This window comes from Zeus faber (genome assembly GCF_960531495.2).
Source record: "Zeus faber genome assembly, chromosome: 2".
Taxonomy (NCBI): domain Eukaryota; kingdom Metazoa; phylum Chordata; class Actinopteri; order Zeiformes; family Zeidae; genus Zeus; species Zeus faber.
Genome location: NC_137189.1, coordinates 13748499 through 13771086, shown reverse-complemented (window position 1 = coordinate 13771086; position 22588 = coordinate 13748499). Strand labels below are relative to the sequence as shown.

At 43.6% G+C, this 22588-nt stretch overlaps 2 protein-coding genes across 7 annotated transcripts in view; both read left to right on the top strand.

The window, feature by feature from the left end:
* ppp1r13bb (protein phosphatase 1, regulatory subunit 13Bb) overlaps positions 1-11507 on the top strand; it is a 34804-nt gene extending 23297 nt beyond the window's left edge. Inside the window, exons 9-19 of one of the 3 annotated variants that reach the window (XM_080024073.1) lie at positions 485-625; positions 1209-1401; positions 2420-2554; positions 5039-5172; positions 6142-6592; positions 6803-7608; positions 7927-8064; positions 8158-8291; positions 8484-8650; positions 9023-9222; positions 11078-11507. In XM_080024073.1, the coding sequence (XP_079880199.1) occupies positions 485-625; positions 1209-1401; positions 2420-2554; positions 5039-5172; positions 6142-6592; positions 6803-7608; positions 7927-8064; positions 8158-8291; positions 8484-8650; positions 9023-9222; positions 11078-11119 (2541 nt within the window). In that variant the 3' untranslated portion in view covers positions 11120-11507. Of the gene's footprint in view, positions 1-484; positions 650-1208; positions 1402-2419; positions 2555-5038; positions 5173-6141; positions 6593-6802; positions 7609-7926; positions 8065-8157; positions 8292-8483; positions 8651-9022; positions 9223-11077 lie in introns of all 3 variants that reach the window. The other 2 variants (XM_080024072.1, XM_080024074.1) reach the window with 2 other exon arrangements.
* Positions 11508-14377: 2870 nt separating this feature from the next.
* Positions 14378-22588, top strand: part of daam1b (dishevelled associated activator of morphogenesis 1b) — a 47187-nt gene continuing 38976 nt past the window's right edge. For all 4 annotated transcript variants that reach the window (XM_080024069.1, XM_080024067.1, XM_080024068.1 and 1 more), the window contains exon 1: positions 14378-14458. The gene's annotated coding sequence lies outside the window, so the exon portion shown is untranslated. The remainder of the gene's footprint in view (positions 14459-22588) is intronic.

Here is a 22588-nt window from a genome sequence, read left to right as displayed (position 1 = left end):
TACTTTTTAACTGTTATTATTTTTTTAATTATTATTATTACTTATTGCTATTTAATTGTTTTCTATTCATTTGAAACACTTTGATGCATGCATGCATGTTGTGTATGAAAGGTGCATACAGATACAGATAATGTATATTCTATTATTATCCTTGGTGTGGAAATATTTTTGAAATTGGAAAGAAAGAAGGAACATTAGACAAAAAAACACTCCATAGGCAAACAATATCATGATGAGACAAAATGCTTTATGAACACAACATGCAATCTGCAACTTTGCAGCCATTTAGTCAACGTTAAACTAAATTTGATCATGTCTTAAATGTCTAGAAGAGCACAGTAGTTGAATTATTGTCATTTGAACTGATTGCTTGTTTGTGAGCGGTTGTTAGTCAGGTGCAAGATATCAGCTGATATTGATTGTCAGTGCCTGAATCAAATGGACTCTGCCTTATGTTTGTGTGCATGTTGTTGTGTTCGTTCAGATCCGCAACAAGCTGAACCAGGAGCAGAACAGCAAGCTGCAGCAGCAGAAGGAGCTGCTCAACAAGCGAAACATGGAGGTGACGCTCATGGACAAGCGCATCAGCGAGCTGCGGGAGCGCCTCTACAAGAAAAAAGCTGAGGCACGTCAAAAAGAGAACCTTCCTGTAAGGCTAGAAGCACACGACACCCACCCCCCCCCGCAAACACAGATTCTGCTTGTGTTGTAAAGGTGCTTTATTATGTCACGAGAGCTACACCACTCATCTCGGCCTGATGACTGAAACAGGACCTAATTAATTCATCCTAATTATGGAAATTCAGGACAGAACCGTTAATAACAGATAAAAAAAAAATTCTGCATAGTAATAATATCCAGTATATTGCTAGCTGTATTAGCAATGCTGTAGTATATTATAATATGCTGGGGTAATGTAATATAGGGTATTATATGTATAGCTGTAGAAATATGTATTTCTTTGTAGTGAAAAGTGTAGACTATACGGTAACTAAATTGAATGAAAAATAAATGTTATTTAAATTAAGTATTTTTGAATGATGCTGTACATGAATATGGCAGAACTACCCCAATCACAAGTACCTGTATTCGACCTTTAGGAAAATGGGGATCAAGAACAAATTGCTTGGTTTGCATAGTTGTGATGGTTCCCAACTCGACCTCCATTCATGCTTTCATGCGTTAAATCCCACCCCCACCCCCTGCAGCTGAACAGAGCCAACGGGCCTCCGTCACCACAGCCAGCTCCGGGAACCCTGGGCCGTGTAGCTGCAGTCGGGCCTTACATCCAGGTCCCCGTGACGGGTCCCCAGGAAGGGAGCTACACCATGCCCCCCGACCCCCTGAAGCCCCAGACCCTGGGCATCAACACCCAGGCCAACCACGGCCGCACCAAACCAGGTTGGTTAAACAACAGATGTCCACGCTGTAACCTGAAAGTTGTCTTGTCTGTTATTTCTGACATAAATATACAAGTTACACAACAATACACAATAGAAAAAATACAATAGAAATTCATCACTGTAGCAAGAAACCCTGTCATGTCTCCTTCGACTTAAGTTGACAGCCTGATATGGTGATTTGATATAAACGTTATCTTAAAATAAAACCAGTAGGAATCGTTTTCTTTCAAGCAAGTTAAGAAGGATATTAGTAGGTTTGCATTGATGTTTTTGTGATATGTTATATGTATTTGTTGATTTTCAGTATATATTAGACTAGTTCAAAATCAGTGGCTGCCACCTCCAAAAGGCACCTGAACGTTGCTGTAAGTGCGATCGGATCAGAAGAGTTTAAAGACGAAAACATCAAAACAGTTTCTGTGGGGGGAAAAATACTTTTATATCCAGCTAAAATGGTAGAAAACACACATCCTTGAACAGTTTAAGATGAAACTTTCCACATGAATGTAAATTAATTACAGAGAACCGTAAACACAAATCATAATTCCACCATTGTTGTATTTGAGACATGGTGCTTCAGCAGATAATGTTGAACGTGGGGAACTATGTGCACTGTGCGAATTATATTATGATAAATGACAAGCTAGTTTGGGAGGGATCCACACAGGGTCAGATCAGGATTCTTTGACATTCAGCACCTCTTTGCATGAAACGCACGTGACCATATTTCCCTTCTCTCTGATCTGTAAGGCTGTTTGCTTCCCGCCTGACGTCTCTCTGCCTTGACTGCCTTGAATTCTGTGTTTCTCTTTCCCACTTTTTTAACCGTGCTCTCTCTCTCTCTCTCTCTCTCCCTCCCACTCTCTCTGTCTCTCTCGCTCTCGCTCTCGCGCTCTCTCTGTGATCTGTGCTGTATCTTGTGATTTCCTCTCTATGTTTCCCTCTTCTGTCGTGTGTGCCACACTGTGCTCTCTTCGTTCCACTTGGGGTGGGTGGTTGGGCGGCCGCGCCGCCAGGGGCAGACAGTGTGCGAAAGCCTCCCGGCCCGTGGAAGGTGTCTGATTTAGACATCGTTGTGGACCCGGTGCCCCCGTCCCCTCCAGAATCGCACCCAGCCCCCGGAGCCCCCGCTGGCTCTGACGGCTCGTCCCGTGAGTGCATAGGTTGCTTAGACACAGCAGGAATGGCACATTTTGAACCTTTTCTCTCACGCAGAGCGCAGGATCCACAGCATGCAACCTTTACTAGCTTAGTAAAATCCAAAAACTAGAGAGTCGTATATCCATCCCAAGAGTTCTCAGTCAATCAATAGTAGGACTAGGAGATATTGACAAAATCAAATTTATAAAATCAAATAATAATATATATATATATATATATATATATATAATTATTATTATTTCTTTAATTTTTTGGCCAATACCTCAATGATACCTCAAAAGATACAGAGTCTTGTATCAGGATATCGATATTATAAATATATACTATCCATCCCTAACTAATAGCAGTGAATTTGAGATCAACAAAAAAAATGTTGCTAACACGTTGTCCGGTGCTACCAACCAACTCATACTGTTAGTCTCAAAAATAGTCACCAGCGGATGCGGAGCTTCTGAAAGTTGTAGACATCCTCGTTCGATAAGAAGCTCTTGTTTGCACGACTCCATCTGACCGTGCGTCATGCTTCCAAACCGGCAACAGCGATGACATATAATTATTTTAATATCCTCTTTGGCTAACGACATCACACCGTTTTGCATTTCAACTTGAGATTTCTCTTGTTTTATTTATTTATTTGTTTGTTTGTCCGTTTCTTTATTTATTTGTTTGTTTATTTGTGTGTTAAGTGACATCACGATCATTCCCAAAGTCTAGAAGAGGATAGATGATGACAAAGCACTGCTGATCCTGTGTGTACTGTGTTTATGTGTATCTGTATGTCTCTGTGTCTTTGTGTGGGAGGCGTAAGCTTTTGAGAAGGTTCAATATTTTGTGTGCCTAGGTTAAATTTGCTTGTGGAGATTTAGTTGAGCTTTGGTATTATTTGATAATCCCTCTCCCATCCCGCTTAACCTTTCACTTCATCCCAAGTTCTCAGCAGGTAGGTTCTTAGAGTCTAAACCACTTTTGCTTTTACTTTCCTTAATGTGTATTTCATTCTCTTCAACTCATTCAACAATTTGTGGTCCCCAAATATAAAACGGCAGCTTTAACACTCTAAATATGTCTCTGCATGTTGGAGTATCTCTCTGGTAGCTCGTTGGCATCTCTACATGATGTAGTAAGAATATAATAGTTATTTAATCATAAGGACAATGTAAAAACCTTTTGGAAAATAACTAAACTGGCTACGGATTGCAGTGGGTGCACATGCAAGTTGAGTGTTTTGTTATAAATAAATGCACTGATAGAAATAATGACTTTTTTTGGCCAATTAACACAGAACATCTCTAGCGGCTATTGTAAAGTCGCATATTGAGAATCTCAGTATCACAGTTGTAATGATATTATTCGACCATATTTAAGATTTTTTTTACTTACAATTTTACTTTTACAATTTTCTTACCCGATTATTTTCTTTTTCTGTCTATCTTGTGTTTTAGCTTGTATAAATCCAGCATTTGCTTGATTTGGAGCCAAACGGCAGTGACCTAGTGGCTTTGCTTAAACGTTTCATTTTAAGCATCGGTTAACAAGCAATTCCGTTAGGCTTAACACACTAAAAGGCCTAATGATTGAAACTGTGCGCTGAATTTATAAAGTAGCGATTCAGCTTCATTAATTTCTCATTGTTGCCATTAAACCAAAGGTTCAGGCTTTTGTCATGTGGATGGACTATGGGACCTCTTTGGACGTTAAGGTTCTAATGCTGCTGTAGTGGAGAAATTTTCCACTAGAGCTGGGTGATTTTGTTTTATCTTGGTGACTTGAGGGAGTCTTACATGATATTGAGTGTCACAATATTTGCTCATTAATTTAGAATCCCACATTGAGGAATCCAACCGTGGTTCGTTACATTCCATAATCGTGTAATTTCAAAGTCAGATATCACACCAAATAAAATTAAACTCTTTACACTTTTATTCCCAAACTTAATACGCCTTGTATTGTGAGAAATGTTATATATTTTCATAATTACTTCAGATTACCATTTAGTAGGTATCACAATAAGGCCATATCCTCATTTAGTAATGTTTATGATGATATTGGTTTCTTTCCCAGCCTTTCTTGACCAGCCTTTATTTTTATTAAATTTTTTTGTAAAAGACCAACTTCAAAGTTTTTGAATATATGAAAATGATAACTATTACTTAGGCTTCTTAAAAATCCTGAACCTTCTGTTTGAATTCCAGCTCCAGGTCAAAATGGTATCGCTAAATGAAATATTACATGTCAATTATGTAAATACATTAATGAAATTGACCCTGAAACTAAAGTTACTTTTCCATTGTGCATGGATTGAACTGTTGACAAAGTGAATAAATACCATTCAGACCTTGCTCTGGTGACCATGTCCTGAACAGCCCTCCCCCACTACTACTACTACTACCACCACCACCACCACCGCTGCTAAGAGTGCTCCTGCTCCCCTTGTGCATCACACTCACAATGTCCTTATCCGCTTTCTGTACCAGCCAACGACACCGGCTGGCCCACTGTTGGCAAGAACAACGCCTCCCTCAAACCCCCTGACAGGAGGGACTCTGGGTCCGACACCCAGGGTAAGAGCCCAACCTCAGGATCCCCTGGTGCTCCCACTGCAGACAAGGTGAGTCTTTGCCCTAAATCTCCTCCACTCCATATGATTGATGTATTTGAAGGAAAATTATTGTTCTACGCACAATGATAGGTTAGATGAATATTCTCACAACAGAATTTTTTTAGGAACACTTTTGCAACACGGGCAAGGGCAACAGGGGCCTCCTTTATCCACGTTTACACATCAGGAACTTTCCCCAGGAACTAGGAACCTTTGGGGGAACAGTGCATTTCCACTGCAAGGACCATGGTCTAAAATAAGTTCCAGGGACAAAGTCCCAGAAACCAAGTCCCGGCTCAGGGGTAGTACTTTTCAGAACTCCAGCAACTTTGGGTGTGGGGCTTGTAGCTCTGAACCTCTCTGATTGGTTGATTGGTTGAGTACTCACAGCATTTTATTTCAGACATCATTTGATAATAAAAAACAGGAAATAACTGAGTATATATATGTATGAACACTCAAGCTGAGTGTGGTGCATATACTGTAGCGAATACGATTTTGCCCTCCTACACAGTAGACCCACGTTCAATTACCCGGGTGTGAACTCAAGGTATTTCAATTTGTTTCAAAGTTAATAATAAAATCATGAGTGTGAGAGTGAGTATTTTTCGTAAACAATAAATGCCAGGACAGAAGAATAAAATGGATAAAGAAAGACAACCAAAGTGATATTCCACTTTATCACTTTGGTTGTCTTTCTTGATCCGTTTTATTCTTCTTGTTGTTGTTGCTTTACCGCCACCCACTGGAGCAGTTTGTATAGTTTTTTATATGTCAGCAGACTCATTCACATAGTCTTCAGGGGTCTTTAGACTGCGGTGGAAACTCAACAATAGGCTGAAGGAACCTTTTAGTTCCTGGAAAAGAAAGTTGCTGGGATGAAAAGTTCTGGGTACTTTGGGTGGAAACGCGGCTTCTGTTCCACACATTCTCTCTGTTAAAGTTAATGACGCTTGTGTTTGTGTGTTCTCTTCTCAGGTGCTGGACTCCAAAGTGGCCATCTCCCCAGCCATTTCCAAACCGCAACCCCCTCCCTACGGCTCCCACCTCATCTCCTCCACCACGGGCAGCTCCCTGGAGCGCCGCAAGGACGCCCCTCCGCTCCCTCGCCCCCTCCCCAACCCGCCGGCCCCCGCCTGGCCCCGTGTCCCTCCGACCACGGGCTCGTCCTCGCAGCAGATCCAGCAGCGTATTTCGGTGCTGCCGAGCCCCACCTTCCAGCCCAACGCACCCCACTTCCCCCCAGGGCTGAGTGAGCGCCTGGACCCCCCTCTGGCTGTGGCGGTCCGCCCCTTCATCCCCGACAGAGGCTCGAGGCCCCAGTCACCCCGCAAGGGCCCCGCCACCATGAACTCCAGCTCCATCTACCACATGTACCTGCAGCAAGCAGCACCCAAGGGCCAACCTCCCAAGCTGGCTCTCAAAGCAGGTGAGAAAGGAGCAATGGTTTCATTATTTAATGACTACATTAACTTGTGGAAACTGTGTTAATGTTGTTTACTCCAGCATAACAATTAATTATTATGTTTGAGAGCTGCTACTAATTTATGATTTGCCTTAGGGTTAAAATTCATGGGGTTGGGACTTTCCATTACTGTGTTACTTGTTGACATTTCCCTCCATGCTGTGTTTTTTGTAGTATATGGGAAGCCCGTTCTCCCTGCCAGTTCGACGCCTCCCTCACCTCTACCGTTTATGCAAGCGGGCGGGGCCTTCCCCATGCTCCAGGGCCACCCCGGCGGCGAGGACGCCTTGGATGGACTGGGGGATGAGTTGGATGGCTTCCAGCCACTGGAGCCCTTGGTGCCCCCGCCCAGCGTGGAGAACATCCCCCGGCCACTCAGCCCCACCAAGCTGACGCCCATGGTGCACTCCCCGATGCGCTACCAGAGCGACGCCGACCTGGAGGTGCTCCGCAAGAAGCTGGCCAACGCCCCGCGGCCCCTGAAGAAGCGCAGCTCCATCACGGAGCCCGAGGGCCCCTCGGGACCCAACATCCAGAAGCTGCTCTACCAGAGATTCAACACCCTGGCGGGTGGCATTGAGGGCAGTGTGGTCAGCGGGGGAGGGGGCAGCGGCGGAACCGGGGGGAACGGGACGCCTTTCTACCAGCCTTCCGCCCCCCCGGGCTACATGGCAGGGGAGACGGGGGCCGACACAGACAACGGCAACCTCCTTCCCTCCGACACGGACCTCCCCCCGCCACCTGGGACCGATGAGCTCGCCTTGGAGTCTCCACCTCCGCCTACCGACGCCAATGACAACCAGGCGCCGTCCTCACTGGGGGAGGGACTGGCAGACCCCACCGAGGAGTCGGAGGAGGAAGAGGAGGAGGAGGAGGACGACGATGACAACAACAACAACCTGCCAAGCTGCGAGCCATCGCTGCCCAGCCCCGTGCCGGAGGTCAGCACCCTGGAGGAGACCACCCCCTCACAGACCCTGGTAAGAGACTGAGTACTCTCCTCTTTGATTTACTCTGAAGGTAATAAATATGGATCTTACGCCTAGAAATGCACATGTTGGCTTAAAATGTGTTTTTTCAGTTTGTACAAATTGTTTAATTAATATTTAATGTGACCAATTGAGAAACAATTTTTTAATTGATTTTGATATCATCAAAAAACACCTTTATTAAGGCATTCCTGAATGTTTTTAAATATAAAGCAAGAAAATATCTTCCGGGTCCTTTTTGAGCCAGTGTTAGAGAAAACATATATTCCACATTTACATCCCTGGTTTTTATATTTGGCACCTTACCAGGATAAGCGAACAAACCTGAAGAAGCCCGATTCCGAGCGTACGGGCCACGGCCTCCGGGTGAAGTTCAACCCGCTGGCCCTCCTGCTCGACGCCTCCCTGGAGGGAGAGTTCGACCTCGTCCAGAGGATCATTTATGAGGTGTGTGTGTGTGTGTATGTGTGTGTGTGTGTGTGTGTGTATTTGCTCATGCTTGTTCTTAGCGCTAGTGTAACCACATCATCTTGTCTCCAGGTGGAAAACCCAAGCACTCCCAACGATGAGGGCATTACCCCCCTTCACAACGCTGTGTGCGCTGGACATCACCACATTGTGAAGTTCCTGCTGGATTTTGGGGTCAACGTCAACGCGGCAGACAGTGACGGATGGTGAGCGTCACCTCTTTATAAGAGCTCTGGGACTACAAGACAGACCCGTCCTGCTCCTATTAGCTCTCGCACCGTTGACTGTGTGTGTGTGTGTGTGTGTGTGTGTGTGTGTGTGTGTGTGTGTGTGTGTGTGTGTGTGTGTGTGTGTGTGTGTGTGTGTGTGTGTGTGTGTGTGTGTGTGTGTGTTACCAGGACGCCCCTGCACTGCGCTGCATCCTGCAACAGCGTGCACCTCTGCAAACTGCTGGTGGAGTCTGGGGCGGCCATCTTTGCCAGCACCATCAGCGACGTGGAGACTGCTGCAGACAAGTGCGAGGAGATGGAGGAGGGCTACATCCAGTGCTCACAGTTCCTCTACGGTGGGTGTGGTTTTCCCCCTTAAAATCTAAAATCTAAACCAGTTTCACAATATTAGACCTTAAAAGTCATTAAATAATGTGAATTTATGAGGTATTTTATGAGCTTTCTTACCATTGTTCTGTACCAAATATATACTTTATTAAATAAGTCATCTCGTCAATTAATGTTATGATTTGTCTTAAAAATGTCTTAAAAAGGATTACATTTAAGTCTGATACCCACAGACACCCTGCATGTCACATATTAAAGAAAAGCGATGCTATTTTTAGCTTCTAACCCTAAGTCTGTACAGTTCATTTGAGCTAAATGGATCTGATCTGCATCCCTCAACACGTCCATGACCATGCATCTTGTGGTCGGTGTCCTTGCAGGCGTCCAGGAGAAGCTGGGCGTCATGAACAAGGGGACAGTGTACACGCTATGGGAGTACGAGGCCCAGAGCCCGGATGAGCTGTCCTTCAGCGAGGGCGACGCCATCACCATCCTGCGGCGGCAGGACGACAGCGAGACGGAGTGGTGGTGGGCGCGCCTGGATGACAACGAGGGCTACGTGCCGCGCAACCTGCTGGGGGTATGGAGACAAGTAACATAACACGACATATGAAGATGCTACACATTAGGCTTGGGCCATCGTGCAAAATTCCAATCGCCGATCGCTGGGGGGCAGCGATCAGCGATATACGATTTTATTGGGGGTTCACGCCCGCATTGAATGTCATGTAATGTGACAAGTGTATTCTCCCCGTTCCAAAAGTGTAGGATTTATTATTTACATGTAAATTATTTACACAAAAACATCCAGTTTTCTAAACGACAGTGGGGACTTAGGTTTTTTGGAACAGTACAGAGTAAGCGCTTGGACAGTCACTTATCTCAGTTGTGTTTAAAAATGTTATTTCATACTGTACATGTTGGTAACAAAGGAAAATAAATAGATCTAAAATAAAAAGACAGGCACGGGAGCCGGCGTACGTCTGGAGGAGAAACAAAAAAAAACTGAGTTAGGTTTACGTTTTTAATTTTCCATACAAGTAAGAAACTAAGGAAACAAAATAGATATAAATCTTTCTCTATGAAATCATATTATATATTGCTATATTACAATCACAACATTTGTATATCGAGCGGCAGGTACGTGCGGTGGGTCCGAGCACCGTCCCCACCTGCCCTTCTTATCAGGCACGCTTATTTATTTATTTAATGGATTGTCTGGGCAAGACATATTCATGAGGAGCACCTCATGAACCTCGAACCTCGGCGCACCTGCGATGAGCGCACAGTGGAGTGCAGACCACGTGCGTCCCAACGGGGCATCTCCTCCCAGTGTTCAGCGCTCCGCCGCTGCCCAGAGCGGCAAAATGCATAGAACCAGAACTGGTTTTTACAGGCCTCTGTACGGGCCTGTAAAGAGGAAGTGAGATCCAACCATCAGTGGTTACTGAACAGCTCTGAGTGGAGAGGGAGTGACCCTCCGCCCCCTCTCTCCCTCTCCCTCCCTCGACCAGTTTCAGAACACGGTAAACTGCACTTACACCGTTTAAATTCTCTGATTTTTTTTTTCCCTGCCGGATGGAAAAAAAAAACCAACAAAAAAAACCCGCCTGTATCAATGTCAATCGCGATCAGTGGAGTCTATCACCCAAGAATGAGTCGATTGCTGATAGACGATTTAATTGTAAATCAGCCCAAGCCTACTACACGTACACATGTAATTTAAAAAAAAAAAGGAATTATTGATTTGAGAATTTATATTTTTTCAATCATTGAAACTTTTTCATTCATTCATGATTAATGAAGAAAGGATTTTGATTCATGTTGGTTGCATTTCCAGCATTAATTGCAACTTCAGGTTTCTTATATGATGTTCATAATGTTGTTAAATCTCTTTGTTATCTTATGAAAGTCTTTGCTGTGACATAAAAATCCTTATGACCTTATTATGATTCTTAAAGCACCATGCCAGTGTCAGATTGAGTTCTAGCCCGTTTGCTAGTCAGCGCACACATTTTACATCGCCTCTGATGACAGCTCGCATTTTTAGACTTCTAATATTGTCTCTAATTTTGAGTTTTGAAAAATACAAATGATATTGTGAGAAACCAAACCATGCCATACCATGTTAAAGCAATAGCGCTTCAGCCTTTTCAAAATCAAATACTGTTGACAAAAATATGTGGTACTGTAAATTGTCAGTTGGACCAGGAGATCCTTTTATAGTTTTAAGGTTTTCAATTTGAAGGTTTTTTCCAAAAGCCGAAAATAGAGACGACATAAAAAAAAAAAATCAAAAAATATGAGACCTTTTCGTCAGGAAAATGGTCATGGGTGATGTAAAATGTGTTCTGTTAAGACTCACTTTGACCCCAGTATGGTCCTTTTAACCATACGACAGAAACCATTCCAATTGGCTTTCTTCCCTCTCACAGCTCTATCCCAGGATCAAGCCTCGCCAGCGCTCCCTGGCGTAACGTCCAAACCCCTCCCCCCCCCCTGTCGCTAGGCAACCCGACAAATTGACGACTGAGAGCAGAGAACACCGGAGCCCAGCGCTCTTTCCTGGGCCTACTTCTAAAATCCTCTGTGCTTCTGCCACGGCCCTGGGAAACTCCTGACACGCATATAGTATTTCCACAAACCCACCCACACACACACACACACACACACACACACAGTGAAACACAAGTACTCCAAATAAGAAAGAAATCCATTTTAAAGCACTCCCATTTCGACCGCGCTGGACCTCCACCTCTCCACCCACCCCACCCCATTGCTGACGTCTTTATCCTCCATTTTGATTTAATCATAGTTCAGCGCCTGTATCGGACATCCCATCGAAGAATAAAATACCAACCTGTGTCTCGACTGCAGTCATAATTAACAAAACACAATATCAGATAAAAAACTATCCTAAAAGTAGTGGAAAGGAATGTATTGGACTTGGCAAGAAATGGATCAAGCTTTCCTTATGTTCTTCCTCGGGTAGAGCCGCCAAAGATCTTCTAAAATGTGCAATTGGATTTGATTAGAAACTCAAAGTATTCATCCTCAGATTAAAAGAAAAGCAGTCTAATCTATCTGACAAACCAAAATGAGGTCAGGCCAGGAAAAGGTTGACCTTTCCTCAAATCAGGAAACTCCACTAATCAAATGTCTAACTTGAGCAAATTCCAGGGCTTTGTGTCCGTCGACTCAAAATGTGCCTGAAGAGTAAACATTGTGTTGTTGCTCAGAGCAAACAGACAAAGGAGAAGTTTTGTATTCCAACAAGGCCTTTCACTCTGCAATGCACGAGTATTTAACAATGTTTCTATTTGTTTCTCAAAATAATGTTTTACGAGCAGTAATTAGCCATTTGCCAAAATATTTGAATAATACTTACTATCGAATGACAAGATTTTATTTCCGTCATTTATGTCACCCGTACTTAGCTCAACCAAAATGTGTTTGGCCAAACTCAGTGGATCAAGCCGCTGAGTGCGTGCAAGGCTACAACGCGAGAGGTTTGGCTTAATATGCATCTGTTCAGAGCCGTCGGCATCTAATCAGCTTCGAGCGGAGATGGGAGTCAGCCCTGGTCTCTCATCTGGGGTTCAGTTCTGTTACTTTCATAAGGGTTTGTTATTTTCTTAGTGTAGGCATTTGGGGGGAAGAACGTTCACTCCACTTCCCGAATCCCAAAAGTCCTTCCTGTCTAACGCAACCACACAGGAGCCGTTAGTCTTCACTGTTATGAATTGACGTAAAGGTAAGCACACAGGGAAGAGTCCAGGGGGCAAATTTCGGATTACATGGAAATTTTGTCTCAACTCCAGGACCCGACTCTACCGAGGACTTTTGCCGCTTTCATGATACTAACGGTTCCTTAAAAGTCCAAAATTTGTCTTCAAGTCCCCTCCCCCTTTTTATTTTTTGCTCAGTTGTAGTTTTTAATGATCTAGTGCTTTATCATATAATATTATTCTCATATTACTTTTGGGGCTGGTAAACCCCACATGTTCCAGTGGCGGGAAAATGGTGAAATGTACCTTTTATTTTCCCAACCCCGGTCTGCTGTGGGGTAGCCCAGCCTCTAATTCTGTTCTATTTCTGTTATTCTCTGAACAAATATCACTTCTATATGACCTGTGAAACCAATGACCAGTCAGTTGGTCTTCAAACCAAAGGTTTCATATTCAGTTATCGAACTAGTATCAGACAATCCTGCATTACCCCCCCCCCCAATCCACTAAGGCCGTTCCAGTAACAATTATATATTAACAACTATTCTCTCATTTGTGCTTTTTTTTTTTTTTTTTTTTTTTAATGCACATCCTCAAAATGATCATCTTGTTCTTATCCCGGGATGATTTGAAGCATCATGCCAAGTGTGCGAGTGGCCCGAGCTTTATCATGAACCTAAACCTGTACATAGTGTGAGGAGACGTGAAATATGTTTGATGGTTTGCTGTGCGGAGAAGTGGGCTTTCTTTACCAATGCTTTACTCACACAGTCAACTCTGTAAATGTGACCAATAAAAAAAGATCTCAATCTCTGGCATGAAAAGGCATTTTCCTCGATGATATGTCCTCAAAACAAAGGTCTCTCTGCAACTACATTCCAGGTAGGCGATACTTGGGATGGGGGGAAAGGTATGCATAAGTTGGCAGGGAAGTTATCAAAATCGATATATATATATATATTTTTTTTCACATTTAACCCAATGAAAACAAATATTTATCCCTTCTTACAAATGTCTCAGGTGTGTTGTTACGATTGGAGTTGTGCACATATGTGGTGATCACCAACTCCAACCAATCAGGCCCATTTGTGTTACAATTTATGGGAAGATGCCTGAAAAGTTAGAATGAAGGGAAATGACTGGATTATTGTCTTATCAGGGGTGGGGTGTCATGTGATTACCACCAGGTGGCAGCCTCAGTTAAGAAAACGCCGAGCAAATGAGGAAATAGTGAAAATAGTGCGCTTCATTTAATCTTTTGGATTCGGTATCTTATTACGTATTGGACCCTGTATCGGCTGCGATATTTGAAGATATTCCGGCGATTCCAACCTTAGGACGTTTGAGAAGGGATGGTTCCGACCCTCCAGGACCGTCGATCCACGCATTGTACTTCCCAGCGTGTCCTGCAAGCGGCGCTGCTGGCCCTTGTCGCGGAGCAGTTTCGAATACATAACGGTAAGTGCACAGGGAGGTATTCCGGGCCTATTATGCCTGCACCACTATTCCTACCGCAAGCAGTGGGTAGTTTATGTTGAAGTGTTCTAACACTTGGAACAAAGAAGTATTATCTATTATGGTTAGAAAGAATTCTATATTTGTTTTTGTTTTTGTTCCCTCCATAGATGGATAGATAAAATAACCAATAATAGTAATATAACATACAATCAACAATTCCGTGTGTGTGTGTGTGTGTGTGTGTGTGTGTGTGTGTGTGTGTGTGTGTGTGTGTGTGTGTGTGTGTGTGTGTGTGTGTGTGTGTGTGTGTGTGTGTGTGTGTGTGTGTGTGTGTGTGTGTGTGTGTGTGTGTGTGTGTGTGTGTGTGTGTGTGTGTGAGACACAGCCAAACCGTGTAGTCGGACGTGCTTCCTCGGAATCCAAAACAGCATTACCCACAAGACACCGGTGCAAACGCGCGCATGCGCACTACGCACCCAGAGGCAGCGGGTCGATGGCGTCACGCTCACTCCGGACCAACCAGTCGGTGTTGAATCGTCTCCGCGTCCCGTCCCGATTGTTTTCGGTTTAACGAGCCGACCTGATGAACTTATCGGTGAGGCCGGCGAAGGAAATGTGCAGCCCCGCAAGGTAAGAGCGGCGGAATCTCGTTTTTTTTTTTTTTTTTTTTTAACAAAACCTTTCAATAGCAACAGCGTCGGCGGCACAGGACGGTGCTCGTGTGCGCGGAATGGACGTTGTGTTGGTTTTACGGTCCCACGCACGGTCGTGTTGACCGTTCGTGTGCGTCGGTTGCCTTGTGTTGACATGTTCCGATATGACTCCCCATTTATCAGCAGGGCGTCTGCAGATCCTTTACAAACGCTTTAAATGTCTTTATTCATTTTTTTATCTTTTATTTTTTACACATAATGGGTCCTAGGAGTAATGGAAGAGACGTAAACCCGGACGCGATGAGGTTTTATGTTTCTCTTTGTGATGTTCCTCTGCGTCAGAGACAAACTACATTTGTCATAGTTGAATTCTTAGTCTTCATTTCAAGTTTACCTGCACACACCCGGGTTTTGGTGCTAGGTAGGGAATCTGTGAGAGAACTCACAGGCTAGTAGGGCGATGTACACCTCGTTACCAATCCAGTCATCTGTAGATTCAGTGTCCCAGCAAAACCGTTTGCCATATTTGAATGGCAATGCAAATTTGAAACAGAATTCGTAGTCGTCAAGATGTACTGATAGTTGTCATGGTATCCCCATATGAGATCACCATCTAGTGGTGAGTACCACCGTAGAACCCCACTGGGAAAAGCATGGAGCTATTCCTGTGGTGCCCGATTAATTCCTTACCTTCTAATGGCTGCAGGTCCCTCAACAGCTTGGATTACGCAAGTCTAATCGCTCTAGTGGTCGGCCAGTGCTGTGGTTATCAGAAATAACCTGCATTCACCAGAATTAAAGTGCTCTGAATCACAGAGGGCATGCATGTGCTTGTAATGGGCTGTGGCCTTGTGAGAGGGCTTAACTCTGTGTGATTTGGAGACGTGTTTTCACTATAAACACGGGCCAGAGACTGCGCTGTTATTGAAGGTGCAACCTTAACTATGCTCAGAAAGGGAGTTGGTCCCAGTAATACATCAGCCCTGACAAGCCCGGGCATTTGAATGATGTCTCTTTTGTTTTGTGTGTGTGTGTTGCCGTTGATTCGGCTGTCTCCAGAGTGGGTTTTTGTCCAGGTGGTAAGCACTTTGAGGCCTTCTTTGTCTGAAGAAATGACCGTCCCGCCGCCGCCTGTGCTGTCAGCACTTTGCCGCTGAGGTGCAGGCAAGTTGGAGGTCATGGCCGGAGAAAATGTACCACACACAGAGATTGGAGACAGATCATTTGATTTAACAGCCCACCCCTCCAACAGAGTGAAGCTTACAAACACGTCTTCTCCATTATCACTGGACGCATTGGGTTGAGAGGATTGATGGACCTTTATTCAGAAATCTTTAGTTACTCTTTCCAGCACCTCCCCATCCTGTCACGCACACACACACACTTTCAAGCAAATAAAACGATTTATGCTGCCCCTGTCAGGGGTTGGGTTATTGAACTCAGTTTAGGTGTGTGTGTGTGTGTGTGTGTGTGTGTGTGTGTGTGTGTGTGTGTGTGTGTGTGTGTGTGTGTGTGTGTGTGTGTGTGTGTGTGTGTGTGTGTGTGTGTGTGTGTGTGTGCGCACGCACGCACGCTTGTGCAGGCACGTGTTAATGACTATGGAGTGAGAAGAGTAAACGCCAACGCAGGTGGCAGGGGAGGAATAGACTAATTATGTTTTCAATGGTAGATGTCATTTACGAGGAACCATAATACAGCTGAGCCCCTGAGACCGCCATATGCGGTCTCCCGACACAGTACTGGGATTAATTTTCAGAAAAAATCATCAACTTTTAATAGTTGAATTAAGATAATTAGAAATTCCTTCTTTAGAAAGACGCGCAATAGCATTCCACTATGGTATGGGATATTTATGTGAATTTGCAGAGGATTCTTTGGTTGTCAGTGTCATAACAGTGGATCCATATTGAATGCATAACATACTTGTCCCATCTAAGTGTCCACTCTTTCCTTTCTCCCACAAAAAAACTAGTTATTTTGTGCCTTGCTTTTGCCACATGGAAATAATTTGCATAATCATCAAATGATTACCAGTGAATATTTAACTGCTCCATTTAAAATTGATGCATCCCATGGCATTTTCTTTTGTCAGTAGGCTTTCTCTGATGGGAGTTGTTGCCGTGATGTGTGTCAGCCTCACTCGAGGTTCCATGTTCTTAACCAACGTTTACCACATGGTGCACGCTGTGGGATAAAGCGTATCCTGCGGGCTCACCACAACAATAGGCCTGTATGACTGTTTGAATGTGTCTTTCTTTGTGCGGTGTGCTTCACTGCTGCCAGACAATGGCTTCATTTAGCATCCCTTCCCCACCGGGGCTGCTCCATCACCATGACTCCGTTGCCCTGCCACACCCAGCCCCCAGTCTGGCCCGGCTTTGCACTTGTCCTCTCTGTTGGGACAGCTGGGATTAGCTAGTTATTGTTGACCACGCCCAACCCCAGACATCAAGAATTCTTACCCTGCTGTGGCCAAGTTAATAAAAATCAAAGCCTGCAAGGATTTGTTTTCTTTTCAACCTGGGAGTGGAGGATAAATCAAACCCTTGACAAAGTCCCTAACCGTAGGCCTTGTGCCGATGTATCGAACCTTTAGGCCTAACGGGTTTCATATTTTTAAGCTTTAATAGTTCGTGTAGATTATTTTTCAATTTCCTCCCCCTTTTTTGAAGAACAGTTCAGAAGTGTGTTTGGTTTTTCTTATCTGTGCTGTCACTGTCTGAGCAGTTTGGATATTTTGATACTAGAAATGTATAGGGTCGTGGTAAAAGTTAAGACAACAGCTCAATCGTTGAGTATTTCACTCCCCCTTCCAGACCCCTGGCTCTTGACCTTTCTCATTCTCCAGTGCTGGAAGGGCGAAGCACCCTTTAACCCTTGAATGATGGGGTTTTTAATTAATGTTCTTTAGGTCTTTAAGGACTCAATGTTTTTGTTCAGTGAAAACAAATCCTTATCCACCAATAAATCAAGTCATTTCTTGGTTCATCTCATTGATTTGCAATGGAAGGAAATCCAGGGTACCTGATGACATACAATGAGTTTTAAAGGGTAATGTGGTAAATGTAGGCCGAATATATTAATAGTATTCAACTTAACAAACGAAAACACTCGGGATAACATCCAGGAAGTACCATAAAATTGAAGCCAAAAACCAAATTCTCCTATTGGAGTTACTTCGTCAGTTTAGCACCAAAATCGTGACATAATAAACACTCCTTTTTACAAACGCTTACAGAGTTTACTTCACTGTTGGGTTCAACATCCCTGAACGTAATCGTAACGTAACACACCCTAGCTCGAACATACAGAACCGACGTAATCGTTCAATGTGCTCAGTCACTCTTTTCAGAATCCCCACCTGTCTCCATAGTGCAGGCCTCCAGAGGGGAACTACGCAGTCTGGCTGTGTTATAACTGGAACTGGGTGACCCATCAAGTGTTATTTTGGGCCAATCTGAACTCCTTGGATGTGTACCTTTGAGACAGAGTACAGCACAGGCTGTGCTACTTACACTGCCTGCTGAGATAACATTTATTTTTACAAAATATTTACAGTCAAAGTCCTCATTTCATCCTCACATTGGCATGATGTTCAGCCTTCTTCTAGGTTGCAATCATATTGGTTTGTTTTTTTGTCATTGCCTAGTATTCCTACATATTGAAAACCTCTTTCATCTTGTAATCAAACTATAAAGGAAGGTGTGTGTGTGTGTGTGTGTGTGTGTGTGTGTGTGTGTGTGTGTGTGTGTGTGTGTGTGTGTGTGTGTGTGTGTGTGTGTGTGTGTGTGTGTGTGTGTGTGTGTGTGTGTGTGTGTGGAAATTTGGACACGTGACACTGGAATATGAATAAACTTTTAATAAACAGCAAATAGTGAGCCGGGCGGGACTTAGCGTGAAAAACAGCAAGCTAGCGGGATCTTCCCGTGAAGAGGATATTAAACGCAACACCTTTTAATATTGATAAACTTTGAATAAACAAGCGAACAGCGAGTTTATCCAAAAGTGCGACTTGGGTGCGTTTGTTTTTTTTTCCGTTAGAGTGTATTTCCACGGTGTTTTTCACTGCAACTCGCCGTGACTTTGACAAACAGGCATATTTTCAACGGGCACTGCACGCGTCTAAAATTTAGCTTTTCGTGGTTTATTTTTGACTGGATTTTGACTGGACCATTTTAAACAAATTGTCTCACGATTTTGAGGCTGTATATATTTTTTAAATAAACATTTAAATGAAAGTTCCTCACTCAAGAATGTTGTTTTAAGTATACTGTAGTTGGGTTAAAACTAGGGAGGGGGTAGATATTGATATTGAGGGATGCCCTTGATTGTTATGGTAATGAGGATCAAAATTAATCACTTGTGTGCCTCAACTGCAATATGTTGAGGGAGAGATGATACCTCTGTTTCTGTTCAAACAAAGGACCATGTGCGACCTGTCTTGGGTGGGGGTGTGAGTGTGGGTGTGTTCGGAGGAGGGGGATGCCATAACCAAGATGTTGGTTGTGGGTGTGGGAGGGTGTGTTTGGGAACAAATGGTGTTCATGCTCCAATCTATAGCTAATGGGGCTCTGTCCTGTTATGCCCTTTTGCTTTCTAGGCCAGCGTACCAATGTTAATACCCATGGCATAGTCATTAGAAAACTGAATTCATGTTTTGGATCAGACTGTAAAAGCCTATTGGTCTTTGAGACCTACATTCTGTTTGTATTATAGGCTAGGGCAAGTTGCATGTCTCCATTTGGTCTGAAAGCAAATGGGGCACAGCCATCGTTGTAGGTTGCTGTATGGGGCTTTCAGTATAACCTCATCACTGAATGATGTTGATGATAAGAGCCTGCACCAACAACAATGCCATGTTCTCTGTAATTAAATGGTATTCTGTAGGTAAGGGGAATTCTTAACACATGATTTCATTCCGCAGTTTCTTTGTTTGTGTCTCCTGTTAATGTTCATTTAATTAATTTCTCAATTGACGATTCAGTTGTAACCATCGAGCCCACTTCGTCATGTTTCTCAACAAAGTACTCAAAGTATTTTTCTATTGTGAGTAATGGGTTTGGGGTACAGCCTGGGACAAAACGACAGATTTCAGATTCAGCAGTAGACTGTGCCAGGGTACAGCCTACTTTATCCCGCTCTTAAAATGCTGCCCCGCCCTCCAGACAGCCAACTCAAGTTCTGACAAGTTGCCGGGCAAAAAAGAAGAGGAAAAAAAAACATGTTTTTTGCTGGTGTTCTGATTGTTCCATTCATTCGATTCGTTTTACTCCGAGGTCTTGTAGCAATCCAGCACATTATGACTCTCTTTGGGTTGGAACACACTGGGCAAGATTAACAGTTTTCAAAGTCACATTTTATTGACCTGGATATGGTTCACTCACATATTCAGCAGAACGGAGCGCCATTATTCAACACATGTTCCCCGGCGCTGTAGTCCATCATGTTGTCTGCATTACTCTATGTGTTAGACTGTGAGGTTATACTTTTGGCCAGTGTGATGTAGCTCATTTTGAACTGCTGAGCAGGCATGGACATGTCTGTAGCACACTGTTTGTATATGAAATGTACTATGTATTTCTGTATGAAAAAATGTATCCTCACTTAAAAAGCATATCATTACTTGAATTCCATTTTTAATAAATGCCACTGTATTATGATCCGTGTTGCTATACATGAGAATGAACGCAGTCTGAACATTTGGAGGTGTTGCTTTGCTCTCATCCCCTGACTCATGTTCCAAGTCAGGAGTGTTTTCTTCCGCAGGGTAGTTACAGTAGCCGACGTTATTCTTCCAATAACAGTAGAAGTGCTGGTTTACTTGTGGGGGGTGGGGTGCAGGGTTTTGGCTGTTGCTAGGACCAGCAGGTTCCCACAGTATAACCTATCTGTGCGATAACACCCAGATAGTCTGCGGCATAACCGTCAAAACAAGCTCCGAATCGGACAAAACCAGCTGCATCAACAGTGTACTGTTCCACGTTGACGATAGTATTTCAGCATCGGTGGCCGTAACCATTGTCGCTCCTCTTAAAAGATGAGTCATATTATATAAAAATACTAAGGGTGTTAAGATTGGGCCATTGCATCACAGAATCAAATGCTTAACTATTGACATTAAGGGACCTTTAACTCATTATTACTCAGTATTTTGAAACGATCATTTAACTACAGTTTCCTCCCTTGATGCATCATGCAAGGGATGGTAGCTCTGGAGGAGGGATGGTAGCTCAGGAGGTAGAGCTGGTGGTCTAGTAATCTAAAGGTTGGTTGGTTCGATCCCAGGCTCCTCCTGCTAGCATGCTGTAGTGTCCTTGAGCAAGACATTAACCCCTAATTGCTCCTGATGGCTGCGTCCGTCGGTGTTTGAATAATTGTAAGTCGCTTTGGATAAAAGCGTCTGCTAAATGTAATGTTATCATAATATTGTTCGCGTTTAACTGTAGTGCTACACTTTGCCGTAGAATGTGAGTCTGGGTGACAGGTTAGATGCTGTTGGCTTGATCCTGTTAAACAACGGGTGGCCTTGATAACATCTCCTCGTTGGCTTTGGTGCTATGACTTTCAAATCACTGACAGGCTCTTGGTCGTTTTTTTTTTCCCATGTGGCATAGTTAAAATGTTATAATGTATATCAAAATTTTGCCTCATGTTGTTTTCCTCTGCGATTATAACAACACTTAAACTTAAGCAGCTTGCAACTCGTCCTCCAGCCGTGCGAGCTGGCCCTGTGCGCTGGCTCGGTTATATTTGAAACTTTGCCACTGTGTCAATCCTGTGTCTGGCTGGCCGTTCGCCAACCTCACATCCCGGGCCGGCAGTCCAATACTGGGCCCCAACTGGAGACCCTTTCACACAGACCTGGTCTGGTGAGCTAATTCCCAGTGCGTCGGTGTGTAACATTAGCTAATAGATATGCTACGCTTTGAAATTGTGTCCACTTTGAGAGCAGGCTGGCACTGATGAGATTATGTAGGATTACTGTTATTCCTATTCTATTGTTTTTTTTACATGTAATGTTCGTCGCGGACATTGCATTTTGCTGCCTTCATTTGCTATCTCCCCATTCCACTCAACACCAAAACAGTGTAGCTGCTATCTTTTCAGAGCAGTGTGCTAGGACTAGGACTACATCTGGGGGAGCAACAACATAAGACTGAGCTTTTAGTCTCTAAATTCTGTCAATCCGTTACAAGCACGCTCTCTACAGCTGTGGGCCTTCACCATTCAGTGCAGCAGCAATGTGTTCCACCACATTTAGGGAGACATGTTATCGTCATAGTGGTATTATTTTAGTGTCAGTTTTGGCAATAGCCAGACCAGTATATGATTTAAGAAGCAATCATTTCAGAGGGGTTAGTTACTATTGTAGAAAGCATTCTGACTGTAAATACTAAGTAAAGCTTGTGTTTCGGCTGACCCAGCCTAGATACTTGGAACTTAATAGTCCTAACCTCACTTTAGGTAGATTTGCCAATAACTTTCCATTACGTTTAATTTTAACTCCTTTTTTCCTAAATTACCCGTCTTCAATACCATACTCTTTAAAAAGACTGTATATTTTGCACCAACTAAGTAAGTGGTAAAGAAGTGAGATGTTTATTTTTTTTGGTTGTTTTTTTTACCATGCACATGTGAATTACTTTATTTATCCTACAGTCGAATTTGGAATGTGGTGTTGTACCTATATAGCCTGGGATAACTTTTCATTTATCCCGTTATAGATTATAGGGAGATTATAAATTACAGTGTATAGCATACCCCTGCTGGGAAGGACCCTGCTATTCTAGATGGTAATTACAAGCTTTCCAGAGGGGCTAAAGACTGGAGCTACCATGTTCAACCCTGGGATTTAATTTGTGATTGTGAGGGTCCTACATGAGGGTAGGGCCGCATGGGTGGAATTTATGGGTGCGGCCCCACCCTGATTTGGGCACGCTCAGATTGGAATGCTTCTATTTGGCCCCATTGCCAGTCAAGATATGAGCCCCAATGTGGCATCTTTGTGTCTTGTTTGTTGTAGAGTGTAGACTTTCCTGCACTAAATCACTATTGGCTTTCCTAACATATGCCTGTCTTATGATTTCCATTTTTTAAATTTATATTA